The sequence below is a fragment of the Chrysemys picta genome, unplaced genomic scaffold (assembly GCF_011386835.1).
Source record: "Chrysemys picta bellii isolate R12L10 unplaced genomic scaffold, ASM1138683v2 scaf155, whole genome shotgun sequence".
NCBI classification, from domain to species: Eukaryota; Metazoa; Chordata; order Testudines; family Emydidae; genus Chrysemys; species Chrysemys picta.
In genome coordinates, this window is record NW_027052862.1 from 86,716 (window position 1) to 111,981 (window position 25,266).

Here is a 25,266-nt window from a genome sequence, read left to right on the forward strand (position 1 = left end):
GACATGGTGTCTTATTCCCATAGCGTCTTGTATATTAGATAGGAACTAAGTTTATAAGGTAAAAACTGAAGCATAACTCCTTCCCTTCCCCGTTTTGACTTAGGAAAAATAAATCCTGTCCCCTCCCCTAGTCCCAGCCCAGCCCCACCAGAGCTGCTGTGGCCAGGAGACAGCTGCTCTCTCACCTGGCCCTGCTGCTGTGGTGAGAGAGGGCTGGGGGAGTCCTCTCTCCCTGGGACAACCTGCTCCCCAAACCCCTCATTCCAAGCCCCAGCCCAGAGCCTGCACCCCCAGCCGGAGTCCTCAACCCCTGCACCCCAACCCTCTGCCCTAGCCCTGAGCTCCTCATTCCCAGCCCCATCCCAGAGCCCACACCCCCAGCTGGAGCCCTCAGCCCCCTGCACCCCAACCCTCTGCCCTAGCCCTGAGCTCCTCATTCCCATACCCATCCCAGAGGCCACATCTCCAGCTGGAGTCCTCACCCCCTGCACCCCAACCCTCAACTCCAGTCCTGAGCCCCCCAGTCCTAGCCCCATCTCAGAGCCCGCACCCCCAGCCGGAGCCCTCACCCCCCTGCACCCCAATCCTCTGCCTTAGCCCAGAGCCCCTCATTCCCAGCCCCATCCCAGAGCCCACACCCCCAGCCGGAGCCCTCAGCCCCCTGCACCCCAACCCTGAGGTGAGAGTCAGGCTAGGAAATGTAGCCAGCGACTGTGCTAGCAAGGGAGGAATTACAGATCTGGTGGATGGAGGTTTCCTGTTAGAGAACAAAAGGGGAGAACCTGTGATGTGCTCTGTCCAAGGAAGGTTATGAGAAAGAGGGAACAGGGATCCAGGTGCCTCTCCCCAAGGAAACCTCAGACAAAGTATCTCCTCTTGGACAGGAGCAGCAACCTTCACACTAGCAGTTAGAGCCATCTTTAGGTTCAGAAATTCATAGTTTCAAAGGCTCTAAGGCCAGTCCTGATCATCTAGTCTGACCCGCTACATAACACAGGCCCTAGAACGTCTGCAGAAGAATTTCTGTTTCACCACGGTCCCATGTGGTGGGTCTAATCATGGGGGTAGAGTTCAGGGGTACAGTGTTTAACTACAGATCAAATGGTCCTTGAGTCACATCCTAGTGCCCCCTTTGAAGTCTCTGTTAATAAGCAGCAGGTTTCACACAAACAAAAGGAAGTATTTTTCACACAACGCACAGTTAACCTGTGGAACTCTTTGCCGGAGGATGTTGTGAAGTCCAAGACTTTAACAGAGTTCAAAAAGGAACTAGATACATTTATGCAGGAGAGGTCCATTAATGGCTATTAGCCAGGATGCACAGGGATGGTGTCCCTAACCTCCGTTTGCCAGGAGCCGGAAATGAGCGTCAGGAATGGATCACTTGATCATTCCCTGTTCATTCCCTCTGGGGCACTGGCTACTGTCAGACAGTTTTACCCAGGCTGGGCGATCTTGTGTTGCTTATGTTCTTGGTTGTATGAACTAGCTGGCTATTAGAGGAGCAGTTGGCTTCAAAAGACCAGTCTCTTGGATCTGTGAATCCTGGGCAAACTAATTCCTTTCCTTTAGAGAACGACAGAAAAACCCATTTCCTCCTTCTTTCTACTCCAGGCTTCGTTCCTTTTTCCAAAGACTCGCCTCTAGGGAGCACAGAGAGATCCCTGTGCACAAAGTGTTCCTCCAACCTGCAGCAATCGAGGCATGCTCTGTCCTCAGCCAGCAAGAACAGGCCTTGCCAGAGAAGCCCCAGAGAAACAAATGCTCATGGACCATCTTATCAGGCATGAAAAGACTCTGTGTCCGTAGCCAATCTGACACCTCGATGGCAGAGAGCAATGAGGAGAGAACAGTTTCCTCACCACGAAGGTGGACGCACTTGTCCCTGAAGAAGAAAACAGCTGAGACCCAGGTGGAGTCAGAGGAGGTGAAGCTGCAGGAGAACACAGAAAAAGTTGAACTGGATCTTACAGGTGAGGATTCAATCCACATGGTTTGTGGCGAGGAGCATGTGAGGAATACTCACACCAGTCACTCTACAAGCCTTACACATCAGGGCTTCTCACGGGACAGTGATGGGAACCTCAGACTCTGGAATCCATTTAGTGCCGGATCCTCCTGGACAGGGTGGCCGAGGTCCATCGCTGAGGTGGGGAGAGCTGACAGTGTCAGATCACCCCCCTCTGGGGGTCTGGCACTGTGGGTGGGGAGTACTAACATTGCTCCAGGCTGTAAGGAGAACAGAGAGGCTGGATGTTGTAGGAAATTATTTCTTGTCTCCTGGATCGGGTCTGTTTCATCAGTAAAATGCTCCAGAGGTCTCAGCAGGTCACAGCTGGGAACCGTACCAGAGCTGAGTCATTACTTCTTGGGGGGTTAAGTGCAAATGAGGCCTGTTGCCCATCACTGACAGGAACGGTGTGCAAGGGGAGGGGAAGAGTAGAATACACCATGGAAAAGAAACTGGCCCCTAGATCAGAGGAAGCCTCATGTGGTAAAAGCCCCCAGCGAAGAGCCATGAGATCGGAGTTCTCTGCTTAGCTCTGCCCACAACCTTCAGTCTGACCCTGGGCAAGTCGCTTCAGGGCTCTGGGCCCGACTTCCGTCCTCTGTAAACCAGGGATAACACATGGAAAAGCGAAATGTTACGAATGTTTCTTTCTGCTTCAGGGACGAAGGAGGAGCCGTCTGAGTCGAAGGGGAAGTGGGGAAAAGGGAGTCCAGAAGAGCAGGAAGAAGAGCGCGCTCCCATCCCCTCATTACCAAGCAGCTCCCATATGACAATGGTAATGACGCTTTGTGACTGAGATAATGGAAAGCATCCCCTGCTGTGTGTATTAATGTCTCCCGGAGCTGGTATCTCTGACAGGAGAACTACCTGCCCCTTGCTCAGGGAGCTGAAAGGAAACATTCTGCACGTCATCAACTCCAGCCAGTCTTTATGAGTTTCTCTAGGTTGTTTGCATAAGGCAAATAATCCAGATTGACAAAGGGGTTTAGGCACCTAAAGAAGTAGACAAGTGCTTAGTGGGATTCGCAGAAGTGCCTGACTCAGGTGCCTGATTCTGATGCACTTTTCATGGCACACAGGCACTGCTGAAAATCATACGAGGCCCATCCCTGCACTTGTAGACACTGAGACACCATTGTAACTCTGATGACTAGTGACAGAGCACCCTGCAGCACATACAAAAGTCTGCAATTCTGGGAGCTTCTGACACGCCGGGGGGCTGGAGTAGCTATGCGAGTGTGTCACTCTGGTGTGCTCTGCTGTGTCCTCAGCTGCTGCCATCCAGGACAGACGGTGCTGATCCAGACACGCAGGCCAGCTGCAGTAATACTCAGGAGGTGCCTGAGACACCAGGACAAAGGCCTCCAGCACCCCAGGCCCTGTGTTTAGAAGACCCTGGAACCAGGTCCCCTGGACTAACATTGTGCCCAGTAAGTTCTGACCCACAAGGGTCTGGCCCCAGAAGCCCACAGTTTGGGATTCTCCTCAGCCAGGCAGACTCGCTCCTTCAGTCGAAGCTACTTTCTGTCCTGCCGGCGATTTCTGCCTGTTTTGTGGCAGCGCCACACGCTGCGGGGTGGGGAAGGAAGAGGCATTTCCGTTGGGGCCTGTTCTCAGTCCTTTCCGCGCAGACACCGTGGGCTGCTAGAGTTGCTGAGCCAATCTGCTCAGGCCCTCGGGGTGGGATGGGACGCGGGGCAGATTCTCCAGCGACCCCTCGGCTGCACTCAACAAGCAACTTGAATGGGCTTTGCAGGCCATTGGGGCTTTCTCAGCACAAGCTGGGCTCCTGGGAGGAGGGGCTAGAGAGGGAGGAAATGGGGTGGCCCTTGGGGTCCCAGCACTGGCTGAGAGGCTCCCATCTCTTCTCAGGCAGAGGGGGCGAGGGGAGCGGATGAAAGACTGAGGAAACCTCGGCACCTGTTGAGGCTTTTTAAGAAAAGGGCTCAGCCGGAGTCTCCACGCTCACTAGGCCCTGCCAGCCTCCCGCGGAGACAGACTATTCCAGGGCAGCTGCCCAATGGAAATACTCCGTCCCAACAGGCTTTGTCCCCGTTCATTGCAGACCCCCGGGGAGCAGCTTTCCTCAGCCCAGCCCCAAGCCCTGCTGATGAGAGCCGTGAAGGGTCTGACAACACCCACCCTGGAGCGATTTAAAGCCGCAGAGGAAGAGCTGAGGGCCATCGTATCTCTACACGGAGACAAGATGGAGAGAGTAAGAGACTCCCGCCGTGGGGCAGAGGATGCTGCGCAGAGAGGGGGAGGGGAGAATTTCCTCTCCTAGGAAACCGTTCCTGGGACATGCTGGCATGGTGCTTTGAAGGTTGGCTCAGCCCCTTTCCATTCATCGCTTGGCCGCGGGGATCCGCGGCGTCAGGTTTGTAACGTGCTCTCTGCCCGCTGGAGCTCTGACACGTCCCTCAGGACAGCCCAGCCACACTGAAGGTGCCGAGAGCCCCAGCCCTGGCAGCGCAGCACTTACCTAGTCTGCCGATGGGCCTCCACATTAGGCTCCAGGAGCAGACATGGTTTCCTCAGACATGCTGCAGGGCCTTGTTTGTCCAGCTGAAGTATCAGGAGGAATTTGGCTTTGCACTTTTCTCTCTGTCTCTCCCAAGCTCTGATCCTGTTGCCCATCCCCACAGATCTGAGTGTCTGCCCCCCTGAATTAGATTGGCCTAGGGAGGTCTCTGGCAGACTTCATTTCTACATCCCCTGGATAGGAGGCTCTCGGTATCATTTACTCCCCCGATTAATGAAACTCCACCACCCTCCTGGGAGGTAGGAATTGAACCCATTGGACACCTGGGGAAACTGAAGTCCAGAGAGCTCCTTGACTTGCCCAAGCCTGCGCAGGTGGGTTATTGAGAAAGGAATCAGGGTTCATGTTCCCTACAGTTCTTTAAACGTTGCCTTTTATCACTCAGCCTGGAAATAGGTGACATTCCCGCCCTTCTCCAAATACCGCCTGCCCGTGGCGAGTCAGTGCAGACTTATTCCCTTCCTGGGCTTTGGCTTTCCTGGAAACTCGGAGACTCATAAACGAACCGAATCCTCAGCCTGAGCTTCCTCCCCAAACCTGCCTGTTCCTCGGGTTCCCTGCAGGTCGTCCCTGTCTCTGGCCAAGTTCCCTGTTTCCAGCAGGTCCCGGCGGGAAGTTAACAAATGGCCCCTCGATCAGCAGATTGATTTGTGCCGGGCTCTACCTCCTGCTAGCAGAACAGGTCAACAGAATCCAGCCACCTGGGTTGTAGCTCCTGCTCCTTGTTCAGGAGAGGAAAGAGCAATGATCGATTCCTCATGGAAGAGCCCTAGGGGGTGGCTTGTCCCTTTCGGGTCTGTCTACCCTGTGCTGCAAACTCTGCAGCAGGAGCCGTAAAGCCTGGCCCTATGGACTTGGGCTCCCAGGGCTGGCACTGTGGGGCCAAACAGCAATGCAGCCTCTTCTGGGCTTGGGCTGGAACTTGAGCTCTGAAGCCAGGGGAGGAGGGGGCTTCAGAGCCTGGGCTCCAGCCCAAGTCACCATGTCTGCACTGCTGTTCTGAGTGCCACAGCCTGAGCCCGAGGTTAGAGACCCGGCTTTAAGATTTGTTACGGCAGGTTTTAAAATCCCACAGTGTAGAGGTTCTCCATAGGGCTGGGGCCTGGAGCTGGCTAGTCCCATCCACGTAGCCCTGCCTGCCATCGCTGGGATGGGCTCTGGGGTACATCCGTAGAACCAGCTGGGTCTGGAGCAGTGCTTCTCTACCTGGGACATCCTCAGGGGCAAAGAGATAGTATTGGATGTGGCCCACACGGAAACTAGGTTGATAACCACTGGTCTGGAGGAACTGATCGTGGTAGAAAGAGCAACAGGAAGTTGCAGAGATGGAGGAAAGGCTCCTGCAGGGAAGCCCTTGAGAGCAGGGCTGCGAGCAGTTTGCTAAGGCAGGGAAGGCCCTGGGACATCAGGGGAGTTTGAGCTGTGCCCACGGTCAGGTTTTGGGGAAGGCTTTTGTGTGTGTTTCTGAGCCTAAGGTGCTAAACCAGACCTCAGGAAGACTGGGGTTCCTGTACTTGTCAAAGCCTCTTTCTTGAGATTATGGAGGAGTAGAGATGGGAAAGTGAGGTGAGAGGCACTTTGCAGGGCTGCCAGATAGGGTTACCTGGGAGGAGGTCACTCATTGATAAATCCATCCCTCAACTTTCTGGCTTTCTTCCAGGTTGGAGACGTTGTTGGAAGGATCTTAATGTGGCTAGACGACGTCTGTGATCCCAGAGCCAGAAAAGCAGCGCTGAGGGCCACAGCCTTACTGGCTCGCTCCCACCCCCAGGATGTGGTTCTGAGCTGTGTGGCGCACACGCTGTCATCGGACAGGTAGGGAGCTGCTCTGTTATCACCTCGGGCCATTATTTCTCTTCCTGCTCCTACTGACAGGCCACCGTCCGGGAAGGGTCTGTCAGGCTCACACAGTTGGAGGGAGTTTCCTGCGGTGAAGAGAGCTGTCCATTCTCACTAAGAGGACATGCCCAGGCACAGCCACTGAGGAGCCAACCCCTCCTCCTGCACTCCCCAGGATGGAGACGTGCCAGTTTTCTGGAGAATTCCAGCATTGTCCTGATTTCGATGGGTCACTCCACTTGCTCTCTGATCCAGTACAGGGCCAATAAATGACTTGGGGCTCACTCCACATCCCTGGGTCATGAGGTCTGGCTGCTCCCTATTGCGTGAGAGAGGGCAGAGATGGAAAAGGCCCATGAGGCCCATCTGTCTGTCCCCTGGGGACCAGTGCAGGATTGTTACCTGTAGTCAGATCCCTAGTTATTCCATGGCTGAGGAAGTGCTGAGAAAATGCACTCATCCTTATGGAGCTGTACAGCAGAGATAAATCTCTTAAGACACAAATTTCCAGCCCTTATTGTTGCAACAAAAAAAAAATCATCCACACATGACCTGAGCATAAATGCAGTGCAGCCTGCCTGAGTCTGCAGACAGCCGGGAATAATGGCTCTGAGCGGGGTGAGTGCCTCTTTTCATCTGAGTCCTGCTGGTTATTGCCGATGACTTTGCAGAGTCATCCAGCTGAGGTGTTTATAACACAATCCCCATGTGCCTAGGGGCCGTGAAACCCAACTGGACCCTAGCCAGAGGTCAAAACGCCGGCTTTCCTCGGCATCCTCTGCAGTGCAGTTCTGCACTGACCACAGACAAATCTGTGTCACATGGGAGAGCAAATTGAAGAGCAGCCCGAAAGAAATTGACTTTCTTACCCAATGCAGTTACCAGAGGAATACAGTGCTGGTTTTCATATTGATTTGAATGTTTGATTTGTAAACCTTTCAGGTTTGAATTCCTTGAAACAGCCACAGTGCTTTCCAGGGTCTGTGCTCAGAAGCTATAGAAACTCGGCAGCGTTGGCACAGAATTTCAGCCAAGCTTCCTGAAGATCTCAAATCCAGGCCATTTACTCTTGATTTGTCCAACCTAATTCTCAATGTCCCCAGGGCTTGACCACCATGTCCGACCTTCCTCACCAAACTTGGAAGTCCAATGACTGGAGTCTTTTGGATCCATCTGCAGTCTTCCTCTGCAGATGCCTGCGAGGACCAGCAGTGCTTAGATCAGCAAGAATGGAGAGAAGAGAGGAGGGGGATTTCAGTACTAGTTTCCTTCCATCTCTGTCCCACTGGGCAGTACAATCTCCCCTTCCAAACTCCTGAGTCCTCTCCTATCAGGGCATGTTCTGATTCAGTGTCTGACCCCGCCCACCACACTGCAGTAGGATTGAGCTGTTAAGAGACACTTGGCCAAACGCTGGGTCTCAGTTACACCCCCAAATAGCCAGAGTAACTCCAGTGAGGTCAGGCAAGTTCCTCGGGATTGACCCTAGCGTAACAGAGCAGAATTTTGCACAGTCTGGGGGTCACAGTTTGGTGGTCACTCTGTGGTCAGTACATGGTCACTGTCTTGGAAACAGCGGTTGTAGCTTCAGGAACAATAGCCCATTAGGGGAAAGGAATAAATACAACGTTCTCTGAAGGGACTTGCCCTGCCTCAGCCTCTCTGCACCAATCGGTGTGTCCTCTGAGAGATGCCTTTCCTGCCTACATGCCAAGTCTCTCCCTGGGGAGGGCAAGAGGTGGCCAAGCAGGGAAGGTCAGACTTCTGTTTCTGAATTTGCAGATGTGCCATTGAGCTGTGGAAGGCCTTGGGTGAAGAACCACAGCTCACCAGGGAGGTGCTGCAGCAGCTGCTGGACAAGCTCCAGCAGAGACGCCGGGAGGAGAAGAGCGGCAATGTGTCTCTGGCTGTAAGTGAGATTTGAGATGTCACTTTGCCAACCCGCCACCGCAGGGAGGATGGTGCATCTGTGTGTGCGCGGGAGCTTCACCCCTTCTTAGCTTCAGGCCATGGCTCCACTACACAATGAAGTTGACCTAACTTACCTCGGCATACAGCCGCCACAGCAATTCCATCCCTTGTGTGTGTCTGCACTTTGCTGCTCGTGTCGGCAGTGCACGTCCTCGCCAGAAGCGCTTGTCTTGATTGTACGGTCAGGGTGGGGAGGCTCCTGAAAGCCAGTTGACGTAAGCGACGCGGTGTCTACACTGACACTGCATCGACCTAACTGCATCAACCTGGACTCTCTGCCACTCGTGGAGAGATTTTTAATTATTATTGTTATTAATTTGGAACCGAGGGGCAGTTCTGCCGACGGGAAGGAAATTCCATAGTTAGGGTGATGCTGGGTGAGCGGCCTTGCGTTGACCTAACTCTGTAGTGCAGACCAGGCCTTAGTGTGTCCTGGCCACCTCCTAGCAAACCAAAGACGTGTAAAGAAAGTTTCCCCCAGGTAAAAGTTACAGATCTGAAGTGGTTTATCTGCTGGTCCCCTGGCTCAGTTGTCTTCTGCTCTAGATGGCCCTTTAGTGAGCAGCTGCAGTTCCGGTGTCTCTTGGCTCTGTAAACTGTGACTAGAGAGCTTCCCAGCATGGGATCATGAGATGTCCAGTACTTTTGACTGGGCCAGAAACACTGGGCCTATGCGAACGGATCTCCTCAGGATGGTTTCAGCCCGTCCAGTCATGGCTGGAAAGCCAAAGCACAGGGTCTGCACCATTAAGAGAAACAACGGGGAATAACGTCATCCAGACTCTTCTGATCTTTCCATAGGGCTCCATCCTGCTTTCGTTCCAGGAATGGGTGATGGTTCTGGAGCCTCAAAATGTCTCCTCCCCTCTCAGGAGCCTATCCTCTTTTCTAATACCCTGTGGAGGAAATGAGACATGAGAAAAGGACAATAGCGAATGGCAATGGGGGCAGGTGGCAGATTGGGATAGTTGACTGAAATTCTTTCCCCCCTCCAGGCAATGAGGACCATTTACGAGGTCCTTTTCCTGTGGGGATACCGAGAAGCCATCCTGGAAATGTATCCCCAGATGCTCATCCTCTGCGTCAGGCAAGTGCAGTATGTGATGGAGCTGCGCTTGCCAGGGACCTACGGGGCCAGCGAGACATCCAGCCCCGAGGAGGGGTCCAGCTGCCTCAGCCCCCTAAGGTAATGACTGAAAGGAGAAGGAAGAACAGATTTGTTCTGCTAAACACGTGTGCTCTGTTCATGGCCATCATTTGTTCGGGTGCTGTAGTTCGCCCAGGCTCAGTTCGGTGCAGGTCTCTCTTGAGGGGAAAGGGTTGAGAGCCGTGTGTTCTTGTGAGTCACACTCGCTCATCTGACTCCGTCCACAGGCCAGCTGCTTTCACTCCACAGTCAGGCAGCAGTCATGTTTGTGCATCCATCCCCGTGTGCCACCTGCCAAAGCGTCAGTGGAAACACAGAGCGCCAGAGGCCACCTCAGGTGCTGTAAACTGACACAGCTTTGCTCGCTTACACCAACTAAGGATCTGGCCGCACATGCCTGCTTGTGTCCTGTTACCTGCCACAGTAAAGAATCAAGTATTCAACCGTATTGAGTGATGACACCAACCATCTTAAGAAGCTAGTGTCAGTAACTGGTTACAAACTCAATGAATCTGCAGTGTAGACAGGGCCCCTTGGGAAGGGAAGCACCATGATATCACACTGGATCTATCCTCGGGGTCGCTAGCTACTGCTGACCATGCTGTGTGTCCCAGGGCTTGTGCAGATTTGCCATGCTTGGGGGTGATCTCGTTGCCTGACACTGGGATTTTTTTGTCTTTAGCACGTCAGTGGAGGCTGTGAAGACTCTTTTTTCCATGCCCGGATACTGGAAGGAATTTGCCGGCATCCAGTTACAGCAGGGTTGGGACATGATATCCTCCCGATATTACTACTCGCAGGGTGTTGGCCTAATTGCAAGGTAGGAGCCCAAAGTTTCCTCTTCATTGGGTCTCTCTTGGCAATGGGATTTCCGTGTGAAATATTCCTCTGTTCCAGCTGCCATCTCAGCCCAGTAACTAGTGAGGAACTCTCTCTCCCCCTTGATAACCACAAGGGACTTTCTGTTCCATGTTCCAGAGCCATGATCGAGTTTGAGAACCCTCAGCTCCCTGCAGTTTTCAGAGAGGCCGTCACCATTGTCCAGAGTCAGAAGGAGGATGAGCAGAGACATATCGCCATGACTTTCTGCACTGAGGTGAGATTCATTAATTGACAGGCACAAGTGGGCTTTCTGCAGAGCAGCTCAGGCCAGTAAGCTCTGGGGCACATTGTCAGGAGCTCAGCAGCCTACAGCCAGCTAGCTCCTCTCCACACATGGATGGCTGTGGGGCACGGCAGAGAGAGGGAGGGAGAGACAGGGTGAGATCGCCCCTGGCTGGATGTGCCTAGATGGGATCATATGACAAGAGGAGATGTTTCACCACTGCCCCAAGGCCATGCTTCTCTCCTCACCTTTTCTTGGGGTCTGCTTTTCTTCTGCCCCAGGGGTTGTTCCATGGCACTCAATGGGGCCTGGAGATTCCCCTTTCCCTGCGGGTTTATTTGTGACTTATACATTAGTCTAACTTCTGGGAATGAACCAACTGAAAGAGCAGCAACTGGCTCCCTACACACCAGAGACTTTGTACGGGAGTAAGTGGCCATTTGGTAAAGATGATGTCCAGGGAACAGACCCCACAGGAAGACCTCTGCTCCTCAACCGGATGTTGATTTGGCTCTTTCCAGTTGCTCCAGAGTCCTTCCATTGAGACGATAGTGACAAAATCAGAGCTCAAGGCGCAGCTCATGGAATGGACCCAGGACAAAAATCCCATCATACGTAGGCTCAGTCTGCGAGGCCTTGGCAGTGTTGTGCTCCAGCCAGCAAAGGTGAGAGGCGTGGATTGCCCGGGGACCGAGGAAGCCGATGTCTATCGAATAGCTCAGAAATGAGAGCGAGATCCCCACACAAGCCTTGTTGTTTAACGCACGGCACTCAAATGTTGGAGGTGCGTTACTGAGCGAATCAAGGCATGACATGGTCCCTGCTCCCGTGAGCTGACCCCTGATTGCAGATGTGATGCAATGGGGGAGGCGGGGTGAGCAAAGACAAAGGTTACAGTGAGCAGTTGGCACTGAGTGAGAGGAGAATGACTTTCTGCCCCGTTGGGGGGCTGTGCCAGCCGTGGTTTCTCATAGGTGGGAGTGGGATGGTCCAGCATGTGCTCCAGGCTGTCACCCAGGATAGTAATGAGCTGCCTTCTTCATTCCTGCAGGTGCAATTGTTACGGGCCCAGCTGCCAGCGATCATGGACACGTTCGATGACAGGAATGGAGTGTGTGTCATGGAGGCCATGCATAAAGCTGGAGACATCATCTACCTCCTCGACGGGGAGGGGCTTGGCTCCATCTCCCAGGACATTGCAGTCAGCCTTCGCCCCTTCATTGATGACGTAAGGCTTGGAACCGCAGGAGAAGCCCATTTCCCCCCCCCTCCACCTGCCTCTGATGCCCTTGTGTCTCTCTCCCCATCCCCTTGCCTCCCGCCCCTCAGCCCTGCCATGGAGCCTCCTAGGAGTGCCCCTGCCATGGGTGGGGAATCTCCTGCTCCGCCACCTCCCTGTCAGAGCTCTTCTCGGCAAACCTCAGCCTCAGCGCCCTGCTCCCAGCCCCTGCTGCAGCCTGGCCTGGGGGAGAGGGGCTGGCACTGGGCAGATGACCAGCTGTCTGGAGAACACCAGCCCCCAAAGAGGTGGAGATTCCCAGCAGGAAAGAGGTGGGTCGGGAATGGCCCGGCTCTCAGGGGAACTGAAGAGCAAAAGAACTGCTGTGTTTTGTAGCAGCACATCCCTGCAAGGCTCCAGCAGCTGCTTCTCCCCTTCCCCAGACCAGTCTCCAGCAGCCTTCCCACCCCCTCCCCTAATCTTCTAGGGGTCTAGGGTTCGGTGCTCTCCAGACAGAAATTGCGTCTGGGACACCATGGGGCTGCACTGCCCTGCACAGTGTCTCAGGCCCTGTTCTGCACAAGTTGTCTATGGCGCTAGCCTGGTGGCCTCACTGCTCCCGCCAGCCAAGTCAGTTAACACAGGGGGAACCGGAGCAGCGGGCGGATTATGACTCTGTCGCGTTATGCTCTGATACTGCCTGGCTTTAACCGGGCTTCCCCACTCCCTGTGTGTCATTGCCAGGAGAGGGGCAATGTGCGCTCCGCTGCCATTTTACTGCTTGGCAAGGTGGTGAGCAGGGTGAAGGACCCGGACAAAGGCCTGGTGCAGCAGGAAATGATCAACTGCTTGCTCCCGCTGCTGCTGCATCTCGAAGACCAGGAGGAGCGTGTGACACTGGTAAGTGCCACCGTCCTTATTTCCTTATAAGCAAAGAGCCAGAATCCCCTGGGGCCCCCACTCCATTAATGGCCAGAGCCTCTTGCCCAAGCAGAGTCTTCTCCTCCCTGCTTCACTCCATGCTGGAGTCTAGGGCCTCATCCATCCCCACAGCACATAGCACAATTTGGAAGAAAAGCCTTCTTCTGGGAAAGAGTCCTGACCCTCTACTGCAAAGACAGGCCTCAGGCCTTTGGGCTGCTGCATCCGAAGATTCCCAACAAGAGGCAGCAAAAGAAAAGGGAGCATAAATCTGTAAGTGCCCTTCGGTTCAGGGAGCTGGTATCTGCCCACAGCCTTCTGGAAAGTGGGTGCAGCTGCCCTGCCTTCTTCCCTGGAGCTCCTGAGAGACCTTCTCCAGCAGGTCCTCGCTTCCCAACATTCACCGGACGTTGCCTTCTTTCGTTGGGCCAACTGGGATGTGGAGGGAAGCCTGATCCGTGTGCCTCTTTGGTCCGACTCTTTGGGATCCCAAAGCTGACTCACGCTCTCATACAGTTTCTTTGCATAGAAGGACTGAGTTGTGGAGATCTCTTATGACTCTTTCCAGGGCCACCCATAGGGGGGCACTGGGCCTGGGACAACCCCCCCCCGTCCACCTCCCACCCCCACTCCACCCCTTCCTCCAAGCCCCCACTCCACCTTTTCCCACCCCTGCTCCTCCCCCATCCCACCCCTATTTCTCCCCTCCTCCCAAGCCCCTGCCCTCTCCTCTCCCGAGCGACGTTGGGTGCTGGCGAGGTGGGGTATATCTTAGTCGGGCCGGGACTACTGCTGCTGGCCCCAGCACAGCCCAGGTCCTGCGTCCCGTGAAGTGCGGGGCCCCCCAAAGCAGAGGGCCCTGGGCAACCGCCCCAAACCATCCAAAGACAGGACGGCTCTGGCTGTCTCCAGCCAAGTCTCAGTTCCCTCTCCTGAGCACAGTCCTGTGTAGAAGAAATAACAGGAATCTCCACTAGCAGGAAAAGCGAGAGAAAAGGGACAGGGGAAGGTTCGATGTCCCCCAGACAATCCCTCTCTCAGTGAGAACCCTCTTGGTCTCACCTTCTCTTGCAGAGATGTAAACTGACGCTCTTCCGCTGCGCAGTGTTTCTCAGGTGGGCTCATTTGAAGAGGCTGTTCCGCAGCATGGCCTGGGATGGCTCCTCGCAGCTCCTGAAGTGTGTCTGGAAGTGCTTGGTAGGTGGATTCCTTGTGCCTTGAGAGTGGTGAATGGTGACTTGAGGGAGACCTTTCTAACCCCACACCCTGAGTACCCATCCGCTTCGGTCGGGCGGCAGGACTCTATTCCAGGCTCTCTGCTGGTTCATTTCTGCATGAGTTACAATCCCTTCACATTTTTCAAATTTTTCTCCACAACTGTCAGACCTCCAAACTTGTGTCTTTTAAAATGAAAGCTGAGGTTCTGGAGAACACACTAGTAACTCCAGAGAGGTGCTGCTATGGTGTATGGGCTCATACTGGCTGTTGCTTTGCCCTGGCTGTGTGCTTTGGCTTTCCTGGCCCCTTCGCTGTGGGAAGAACATGTCATTTGTATATTGCGCATTTCTTCCTTCTTCCCTCCTAGATGCAGAACAACGAGAGACACATCCCCAAATTCCTGTTCCAGGCCTTAGAGTACCTGGAAAGCTCACAGACAACAATAAGACATTCTGCAGCCCTGTTCATTGGTAAGCAGAGAAATTCACTTGATCTTTTTTGAACTGCTTCCTTCAAAGCCCTTTTCTAGACTTCTGGTGTGTGTGTGTGAGAGAGAGAGAGACAGAATTAACATGTATTCCAAGATTAAGGGAGCAATTTAGCTGTATTGATTGCACCAACTTCCCCTGCCCACAACAACTCTTTGGCTGCGCCTAGTGGAAACCCGCATGATGTGAATTCAATCTCCTTTGGAAATCAGCCTCTCAGTAACTTCTGGGCATCAGATGCTTTTATGTGCTTTGTGAGCAGATGGAAGGAATGTATTGAATTTCCCAAGGGCTGTCTTGGGGGAATGGCTGCACCTTTAGCAGTTTTCAGCGAAGGATTTGAAAAGTAATGAGATCCATTGTATGTCTAGGAAAAACTATCCGCCATTACTGCGACTTGTTGTCTGAAACCGTGACTGAAGATGGCATCTCCCGCCTGTATGAAGGTAAGGAAATAGCTCTGTGTGTTTGTGCCTCTGTGGGAAGTACAGGGGTGCAGCACAAGGCCTGAACACAGGTTTGAATGTGTCCCTCTCTGGCTAAGGACAGCGTTTAAAGAAGAAGGATGGTCACACGAGCTTTCATCGAGGTCCCACAAGATGTGTACGGGAGCAGGGGATAACCATCCCTAGCTCCTAGCATAGAGGTAGCCTTAGAGCTGTGTGGGGAGACTGTCTTCAGAAAGGTCAGAAAGTCTCTAAAGGAAGGCCGGACAGAATTGAAAAGGGCTGTTGTTATTATTAAGCATGATGATGATGATGACAATTACCCTCTGTAGGGAAAAATTCATCACCTGCCCTCTCTGTAATGGAGTGATTGCAGGCCAGGGAACCACTCAGAGGTTGGTTATCAGCTCATAGGAAATCCCCTGAGTGCACATGGGAAACATCTTTCCCTGTGACCTCTTAAGGAATGAAGGCACAGGGCCACAAAGGATTTCAGTCTAAATTCCTTTGCGGATCTGTGCATAAATGTTTGATGATTTAACACCTCTGCTGTTGACACTTTTTTGTTACGTCCCAGGAACAATTGCCCCCACCTGCCTGTGTTTTAGTGTGGACATGTGTGTGGACGTGTGTATCCTGGGGGAGGGGGAAGTTACGCACAGAATGGGGTCTCCTCTCTGTCCAGGGCTATTTTGGGAGTAGCAGAGTTGTTGTTTCTGTGCCCGCAGACTCTTGGGTAGTTAATAGCATGTGGCGACGGCCATCTGAAGGGGAGATTTCCTAGGCGCCAGTCACATCAGCACCATGGGGCTTTCAACCCGTTTCCTCTTTGTTTCAGCTTTTCAGGAAGTGCCTTTGACATCTGACATGACCACAGGGTGGATCCTCAGGAGATATTACAAATGGCTGCAGAAGCTTGGAAATCTTGTGTCAGGTTCTGCATTCGACTAGGGAACTGTGACCGACACAGAAGACCTCTTTGTCCTGCTATGGTACGTCCAACAGACGCTTATCAACTTTTTGGTGTCCCGAGCCTCTGTTTGCCAGAAGCTGGGAATGGGTGACAGGGGATTGATCACTACATGATTACCTGTCTGTTCATTCGCTCTGGGGCACCTGGCATTGGCCACTGTCAGAAGACAGGATACTGGGCTAGATGGACCTTTGGTCTGACCCAGTTTGGCCTTTCTTATGTTCTTATATTTGGAACCGGGACTGAACAATGAGGTGGATATTGGCAGATGACACAAAATTATGTAGAAAAACAACAAGGAGTCTGGTGGCACCTTAAAGACTAACAGATTTATTTGGGCATAAGCTTTCGTGAGTAAAAACCTCACTTCTTCAAGGCCACACAGGCATGAGAGACAGGATAGCGGCACGGACTCTGGTCTCTGGGCCACACAGCCCCGACGGAGAGGGCGGCCGCACGGACTCTGGTCGTTGGGCCACACAGCCCCGATGGAGAGGGCAGCCGCTCGGACTCTGCTCATTGGACCCCACAGCCCCGACGGAGAGGGCGGCCGCACGGACTCTGGTCATTGGGCCAGACGGCCCCGACGGAGAGGGCGGACGCACGGACTGTGGTCGTTGGACCACACAGCCGCAATGGAGAGGGCGGCCGCACGGACTCTGGTCGTTGGACCCCACAGTCCTGACGGAGAGGGCGGCCGCACGGACTCTGGTCGTTGGACCCCACAGCCCTGACGGAGCGGGCGGCCGCACGGACTCTGGTCGTTGGGCCCTACAGCCCTGACGGAGAGGGCGGCCGCACGGACTCTGGTCGTTGGGCCACACAGCCCCGATGGAGAGGGCGGCCGCACGGACTCTGGTCGTTGGGCCACACAGCCCCGATGGAGAGGGCAGCCGCTCGGACTCTGCTCATTGGACCCCACAGCCCCGACGGAGAGGGCGGCCGCACGGACTCTGGTCGTTGGGCCACACAGCCCCGATGGAGAAGGTGGCCGCACGGACTCTGGTCGTTGGGCCTTACAGCCCTGACGGAGAGGGCGGCCGCACGGACTCTGGTCGTTGGGCCACACAGCCCCGATGGAGAGGGCGGCCGCACGGACTCTGGTCGTTGGGCCACACAGCCCCGATGGAGAGGGCAGCCGCTCGGACTCTGCTCATTGGACCCCACAGCCCCGACGGAGAGGGCGGCCGCACGGACTCTGGTCGTTGGGCCACACAGCCCCGATGGAGAAGGTGGCCGCACGGACTCTGCTCATTGGACCCCACAGCCCCGACGGAGAGGGCGGCCGCACGGACTCTGGTCATTGGGCCAGACGGCCCCGACGGAGCGGGCGGCCGTATGGACTGTGGTCGTTGGGCCACACAGCCCCGATGGAGAGGGCGGCCGCACGGACTGTGGTCGTTGGACCCCACAGCCCCGACGGAGAGGGCGACCGCACGGACTCTGGTCGTTGGGCCCTACAGCCCTGACGGAGAGGGCGGCCGCACGGACTGTGGTCTCTGGGCCACACAGCCCCGACGGAGAGGGCGGCCGCACGGACTCTGGTCGTTGGGCCCTACAGCCCTGACGGAGAGGGCGGCCGCACGGACTGTGGTCGTTGGACCCCACAGCCCCGACGGAGAGGGCGACCGCACGGACTGTGGTCTCTGGGCCACACAGCCCCGACGGAGAGGGCAGCTGCTCGGACTCTGCTCATTAGACCCCACAGCCCCGACGGAGAGGGCGGACGCACGGACTGTGGTCGTTGGACCACACAGCCGCAATGGAGAGGGCGGCCGCACGGACTCTGGTCGTTGGGCCCCACAGCCCCGACGGAGAGGGCGACCGCACGGACTCTGGTCGTTGGGCCCTACAGCCCTGACGGAGAGGGCGGCCGCACGGACTGTGGTCGTTGGGCCACACAGCCCCGACGGAGAGGGCAGCCGCACAGACTGTGGTCTCTGGGCCACACAGCCCCGACGGAGAGGGCGGCCGCATGGACTCTGGTCGTTGGGCCAGACGGCCCCGACGGAGCAGGTGGCCACACGGACTCTGGTCGTTGGGCCACACAGCCCTGACGGAGAGGGCGGCCGCACGGACTCACCAAATAGGGTTAGTGCCATGGTGGGGAGACCTGCCCGCGAGAGGGGCCCATTACCCCTCCATGAAATCCCCCCACTGTCCTCTACTAATCGGTCAGGGTTTCAAACACACCCTTTAGGCCATCCCAGAAGGGAAATGTATCGATCAGAATAGGTAGTGCCCGAAGGTCTAGGCAAGAAGCCGCCGATCTCTGGAGCTCCATGTTTGCGTGGCTGGCAGCATCGCCCTGGAAGTCGCAACACAACGCTGCGTGGAAGAGGCCGTCTCGTTCCAAGGGTGTCTTTTGCAGAAATCACGGCCTAGACTTCAGGCTATACCTGTTCTGATTTGTACATGTTTCCCTTCTGAGATGGCCTAAGGTAGGAGTGAAACCCTCACCAATTGGTAAAGGGTGGTGGGGGGACTTCTTAGAGGGATCACGGGATCCTTTTGCGGGCAGGTCACTCCACTACAGCACTTCCTTGTTTGGTCAAATCCCCTCTCGGGGTGGTTCTACAGGGCTGACGCCCACTTCAATTGATAGAGGACAGAGGGAGGAGATATCAGAGGAGATATACAACCCCCTTCTGGATGGGTCACCCTGTCCCGGAATATCCCCCGATTGGTCAAATCCAGTCTCCCGGTGTGTAAAATGCTGGTTGCCCCTGCCAAATTTTAGTAAAAGAAGGGACGAAAGGCATGGATCTTTTGGGTTATATATAAGGTGGCCATCTTGGACTTTGGAAAAAATGTTGTGACCTTTTGCCATTTGCTATATTATTTTGGGTTGGGAAGCACACTCCCACGCACGGATTGAATCCGCGTAGATAGGGTCTAACATCCAGGCAGAGACGACGCAAAGAGGGATAGGGAGGGGTTTTAGTTAGGTCTATACTCGCCCGTTCCTGCGTCCAGCATAGAAGTCCATCCCTAATGTCCAATGTCAAGAGAACAGTGTCCGTCAATCGCTGTTACTGCAAGAGAAAGTGGAGAGAACATCAACATTACCTCATGGGTCTAATTGTTTGTGAGAGTGGAGCAGTTCCAGAGTTAATGTTTTGTTAATCCGACTCTTCTCTATCCTATCCTAACCCTTTTCCCCGTAGTAAATGATGTCTGGTTTGTGTGGTTACCACTGTGTGGCCTTATTTTCTTGTGCTAAGGCAAGCTCTGATAGACGAGCTTTACAAAGGGGACCATGTGGGAAGAATTTACTGTAAGATTTCCCTGCATCTACTGAATGGGGTTTGGGTTCTGCCCTCTTTAAAGGAAGGAAAAATCCTTACAGGTGATCCTACAGGGCTGAAACCCACTGTGATTACTTAGTAATCTGTCCTACTCACCACGATGTTTGTGACCCTGTGTATCATAGGGAGATAGCCCATGGGGCATTAGGAATCTTTTGATTTCAAATGGACACTTGTGGTGTACAGATGAAGGACAACATTCAAATCCAATGTGCACAGAGACTGTATGGACACTGAACGTATTGAGTACATACTTTTATCTTTAATCTGTTCATTAAACAAAGACAAAGGAGCAGGGTTAGGAGGCTGGGCACTGACTTCCCCAGGATCATTCCTCTCCTAGTAATTCCCATTACAAATCTCCTGTCAAGGAAGAGCCTGAGGAAGTGTGATCAGTGGAACTACCCGGAGCACCAGAGAAATCAGGGCCCTGAGCTGAGAAACAACAAGCCTCAGCCAGTTCACGTTAATTCACTGTCCTCAGCACAGAAACCCCTGAAGCACCTGAGGATTACTTGAAAGGTTTTATAGACTAACAAATTTATTAGAGCATAAGCTTTCGTGGATGCATCCGAAGAAGTGGGCTGTAGTCCACGAAAGCTTATGCTCTACTAAATTTGTTAGTCTCTAAGGTGCCACAAGTACTCCTGTTCTTTTTGCGGATACAGACTAACACGGCTTCTACTCTGAAACTTGAAAGGTTTTGAGAGGGTTGGGTCTGCAGAGCTAGAGATGAAGCCTATTAACGGCTGGTAAATCAAGGACAGAGTATAATTTTTCATGTGGCTAAGGGTGTGGATGTGGTCACCCACAGCAGAAATGCATCTTTGTGTTGAGATCCCAGGGAGGAGGGGGAAATCCCAGAAGCTAAGAGAGACAGAGAAAGTCTCTTTGACACCCCGGCAGTAGGGAGAAGCAGCGTGTCTCCAGCAGCAAAGGGAGGTGCCGAGATGAACTCCTGCAGCAGTGCCCTCACAGACAAAGGGGTCCAAGAGGTGCCTGTCACTGAACAAGCTGTTCCAATTGTTCACAGCCAGAGTTCTGCAGTTGAGGAAAGCATAGACCTGGCCCTAGAGAGCACCACGGATGGTGGCTTACAGGGGGCGCCAGGAAAGGAAATCAGGGAAAGGCCTTTTGAAGAAGATGGGAAAATGTCTAGGAAAGCTTCAGTGGGAGAGAACGAAAGCCCTGACCAACCCTCTCAGCAGGTGTGTGTGCCCAGCCAGGACCCTGGGGAAGTCATGTTGTTAGCACAGGAATGTCCTCATGCTGGTCACCTGGGGATGGACACCCCACACAGAGGGGCTGACTAAACCTCTACCTGCCCCCAACACTCCCCCAGGCCACCAGCCTGGAACTCAGCCTCAGAGCGTGAACTGTGGAGCTGACCTTTCAGAGGAAAGCAGTCACACAGCTAACCCCTCGAGGACATGGGGTGGTGGCAGATGGGCTCTCCCTCCAGGCCCCAGGGCATATGTCCGGTTTTACGCTGCTGCGCTCAGGCACATGTGATCCCCAGGGGGAGCGGGAGTTGGGATTCACCAGGACATCCATTTTGACGTACTTAAGGGAAAGGACGATATCCCTTTAAGGCAAAATTCAGCCTCTGCCAAGGGTTTGAATCCAAGGAGCCTTCAGGCTGAACATGCCTGTGTGTGAAGATGGAAATGACCCGGCTGGCTGGGGGCGGGGGTGACTTCCCCTTGCCTGGCAGCACAAAGGAAGCAGCGGAAAGAACACTGCTGGTGTCAGGGACACCTGGACAGAGGGAGGATTTTCTTAACCCCCAGAGCCCTTCAGGAAAGGGGGCTGGAGAAGGACTCAGTCCTGGGGGTGAGGGCGTCAGGTTGACCCCAAGAGGGGAGATGTGCTTCTTGCAGATGTGCAGCCCTGGGGTTGGGAGATAGCTCCAGACAGGGCCTCCCAACGTGCAGGAGCACCCTGCATCTTCCCCTCACCAGAGTCTGCAACCCCCAGGGCCGTCCCTTACCTGCTGTCCCCGTGGTCCCCCAAATTATGGTGACGTGAACATGCAAACGCTGGCGGGGCGGGAGGTTACCTGGTTACTACTGCCAGGGCCATCGCTAGGGGGTGCCGGGCCTGGGACAACCCCCCGTCCATGCCAGGCCCCACCCCCAACTCTTCCTGCCCCTGCTTCACCACCACTGCAACCCTTCCCCCAAGCCCCCTTCTCTGAGCGATGCGAGGAGCCGCAGAGTGGAGCAGGCTGGGGCCGGGGCGCTCTGCTTCCTGACGGTGAGTGTGGGGTCGGGCCCAACCCCTGCTGCTGGTGCCAGGCCCCTGTTAATCCTCTGGGTTGTCCTGGGCCCCACGCTTCTGCATCCCCCTGAAGCGCGAGGCCCCCCAAGGCGCGGGGCCCGGGGCCACCGCCAGTTCCTCCTAGCCACGGCTCCCTGCTCCCCACTCCACAGCAGCCAGGCATTTAACCGCCTCCCTGCTGGACTGTGCCAGGTAGCGTACCATGGGGAGGGGAGGGCAGGGGGAGAGTGTGGGGGGGCCGAGCTGCAGCGGAAACAAGTCACGTGGGGGGAATGTGGTAGGGGCAGGGAGGTTGCGTAGGGCGCCATAAATTCTAAGGACAGCCCTGGTGACACCACAGCCCCAAGACTGTGACTAGATGCAGGATCTGTGCTGAAGGGACCCCGGAGGGAAAAGAAGAGCCAATAACTGAAGACAGACAAAGGTTCAGGAACGAGGTAAACGTCACAATGGGGATTGTCCAAACCAACTTCAAAGGCCGAGGATCTAAACAAACGGCACGGGATGCCATCAATCCTTGTGAATGCTCTTTTGCAACGCGTGAATTGACGATAATGTTTACTCCTGTGAAAAGGGATAAAATGCCCAATTCTTGGGAAGGGAAACCATTTCCATCCTGCTCATGCTTACTGCTGGCAGAAGGTAGGGAAAGGCAGAGATTCCATCATTCCAGACCTGTCAAGGTATAACACATCCACTGCTTTCCCCTCATCCACAGAGCCAGTTATCTCCTCATAGAAGGCAATTAGGTTAGTCAGGCATGACTTGCCCTTGGTGAATCCACGCTGACTGTTCCTGATCACTTTCCTCTCCTCTAAGTGCTTCAGAATTGATTCCTTGAGGACCTGCTCCATGATTTTTCCAGGGACTGAGGTGAGGCTGACTGGCCTGTAGCTCCCCGGATCCTCCTTCTTCCTTTTTTAAAGATGGGCACTACATTAGCCTTTTTCCAGTCATCTGGGACCTCCCCCGATCGCCATGAGTTTTCAAAGATAGTGGCCAACGGCTCTGCAATCACATCCGCCAACTCCTTTAGCACCCTCTGATGCATCGCATCCGGCCTCGTGGACTTTGCTCGTCCAGCCTTTCTAAATAGTCCTGAACCACTTCTTTCTCCACAGAGGGCTGGTCACCTTCTCCCCATGCTGTGCTGTCCAGTGCAGCAGTCTGGGAGCTGACCTTCTTTGTGAAGACAGAGGCAAAAAAAGCATTGAGTACATTAGCTTTTTCCACATCCTCTGTCACTAGGTTGCCTCCCCCATTCAGTAAGGGGCCCACACTTTCCTTGACTTTCTTCTTGTTGCTAACATACCTGAAGAATGTACCTTCTTGTTACTCTTAACATCTCTTGCTAGCTGCAACTCCAAGTGTGATTTGGCCTTCCTGATTTCACTCCTGCATGCCTGAGCAATATTTTTATACTCCTCCCTGGTCATTTGCCTAATCTTCCACTTCTTGTAAGATCTGTGTTGTATATCGACCTGGGTATGTGGCTGGTCCTTTAGGATCTGAAGAACCCTTTTGTTTGATGGAATTGGCTTCAAATAACCACTCGGCAGTAAATGCAGTGTTTTTGGTGGCAATAAAAGGACTGGAATGCCTAAGGAGATTGCTTTTCTGACTTCTTGTTAGCGAGTGGGGTGAAAGAGAAGTTTACTTTGGTTGCTGGTTTGGTATCTCTTATCAGAGAATGACCACTGCTTTTTGGGGGTGCCTGCCCCATTTCTCAGCACTTTGTCCTGAATTTACTATTCTCAGTTATGACCCACTAAGGGCTTCTCTACATCACGCAGCTCTTAGCGACAAGGCTGGGTCGACAGTGTCTTGTCGCTAAAAGTCAGTGTGTGTGAACGCTCTTTTGTGGTATTTTGTTGGCACTTTTGCCGACAAAATACTTCCAGCCCCGCGAGCGGCATAAGCTTTGTCGGCAGGAGAGCAGCGTTCACACCGCCGCTTGTGTCGGCAAAACGTTTGTCTTTCACGGGGGGCTTTTTTAAGTACCCGCAAAAGAGAAAAGTTTTGTCGACAACCGTGCAGTGTAGACATACCCTAAGGCACAGTGAGAGATGGCTTTTGCTCTTTTGCCTACTGCTAATGACAGGGAGCTAACACAGGAGAAAGCAGAGGCAGGCAGGTGGACCACAGTGGCCAGGAAGAAGGGAGAAGAAACAGCAGATGAGTGGCTGGAGAACGTGGGCATCAATCCTGCTACCTCTTGCATGCAAGGCACAAGCTCTACCGCTTGAGCTAATTCCCCACCTCTGGCTTGTGGGTAAGACACATACAAAGTGAGGGCTCTGGGGTGTGAAGTGGAAGAGAGCGTCAGATGGGGGGATGCTTATAGTTGGGGAAGGGGTCCCGAATCCTGGATCTCAGCCACACGCCTCGGCACAAAGACCAATGGTCCCTGCAGGACGTGTGTCACGGGAATAAGAGTTAGTAATAAGAATAAGCAACACACTTAAGAAGAGAACATGACTTTTATCTAACCCAACATAGCCAGGAGCAGCCCCAGCTCAGGATCCTCAACCGGACTCACCCCAACTGCCGGGCACAGCGTCCAGTTAACAGCCCCCCCTTGGCCTGGCTGGACACCCACAGACACATGGCCACACGCAGCCCTTCCCTGCTTTGGCTCATTCCACGCTGTCTGTACGCCTCGATTGTGGGCTGCGCTCAGGAGGCCGTGTGGGAGACCAGTTTGCAGTCCCCTGACAGAGAACTACAGTTCACATCAAAAGCTGATCTAATAATGATCCCGGGGGAACGTGTGAGCTCACGCTCCCTGGCCACAATAAAAAGACATGATCCTACTGGGGTCTCTTCTATATGACCTTAGAGACTAACAAATGTATTTGAGCATAAGCTTTCGTGGGCTACAGCCCACTTCATCGGATGCATGTAGTGGAAAATACAGTAGGAAGAGAGAGATATACACAGAGACATGAAACAATGGGTGTTACCATATACAACATAAGGAGAGTGATCAGTTAAGGTGTGTACGGGGAGCGAGTAGCTCAGGGTGCAGGGAGGGGGTAGCTAGGGGCTGTGTGCAGGCAGGGGGTAGCTCAAGGTGCAGGGAGGGGGTAGCTAGGGGCTGTGTACGGGGAGGCGGTAGTTCAGGGTGCAGGGAGAGGGTAGCTAGGGGTTGTGTGCAGGCAGGGGGTAGCTCAGGGTGCAGGGAGGGGGTAGCTAGGGGCTGTGTGCAGGAAGGGGAGTAGCTCAGGGTGCAGGGAGGGGGTAGCTAGGGGCTGTGTGCAGGCAGGGGAGTAGCTCAGGGTGCAGGGAGAGGGTAGCTGGGGCTGTGTGCAGGCAGGGGGTAGCTCAGGGTGCAGGGAGAGGGTAGCTAGGGGCTGGGTGCAGGCAGGGGAGTAGCTCAGGGTGCAGGGAGGAGTACCTAGGAGCTGTGTGCAGGCAGGGGGTAGCTCAGGGTGCAGGGAGAGGGTAGCTAGGGCTGTGTGCAGGCAGGGGAGTAGCTCAGGGTGCAGGGAGGTGTACCTAGGAGCTGTGTGCAGGCACGGGGGCTCCCGGTGGAACTCCCAGCTTTATGGGGCGAGGCCTTGGGGCTCCCGGCTTCAGCCTCCCTGCTGCTCCTGGCTTGGGGGCAGGGGAGGTTTGCTGGCTTGAGCCCCGCGCCGCTCCTGGCTTCAGCGCTGGGGCTCGCTGCACCGGGTTTCAGCCGCGGGGCTCCATGGCCCCCATGAAAGGGCTCGCGGCCCCGGACCCCCGGCTGACAACCGCTGGTCAGACCAAAACAACGTTGGTAAAACCACAGGTCCGAACAGCAATGGCCGAGTC

General features: G+C 54.5%; 1 protein-coding gene across 1 annotated transcript; it reads left to right on the plus strand.

The window, feature by feature from the left end:
• The first annotated feature begins 998 nt into the window (after nucleotides 1-998).
• On the plus strand, nucleotides 999-12,947 carry LOC135978174 (maestro heat-like repeat family member 5). The gene is made up of 12 exons (XM_065579209.1): nucleotides 999-1,973; nucleotides 2,671-2,786; nucleotides 3,283-3,441; nucleotides 4,077-4,226; nucleotides 6,214-6,368; nucleotides 8,175-8,301; nucleotides 9,359-9,549; nucleotides 10,193-10,330; nucleotides 10,489-10,606; nucleotides 11,137-11,280; nucleotides 11,667-11,843; nucleotides 12,579-12,947. The coding sequence occupies exons 1-12, from the start codon at nucleotides 1,787-1,789 to the stop codon at nucleotides 12,762-12,764; spliced, it is 1,848 nt and encodes a 615-aa protein (XP_065435281.1). The 5' UTR covers nucleotides 999-1,786; the 3' UTR covers nucleotides 12,765-12,947.
• The last annotated feature ends 12,319 nt before the right edge of the window (nucleotides 12,948-25,266 follow it).

Excerpts from the sequence above, each read along its gene's own strand:
- LOC135978174 (XM_065579209.1), top strand. The coding sequence starts at position 1,787 with ATGAAAAGACTCTGTGTCCGTAGCCAATCTGACACCTCGATGGCAGAG. Across the intron at positions 9,550-10,192 it reads AGCTGCCTCAGCCCCCTAAG|CACGTCAGTGGAGGCTGTGA; the intron begins GTAATGACTGAA and ends TTTTGTCTTTAG. Across the intron at positions 10,607-11,136 it reads CCATGACTTTCTGCACTGAG|TTGCTCCAGAGTCCTTCCAT; the intron begins GTGAGATTCATT and ends GGCTCTTTCCAG.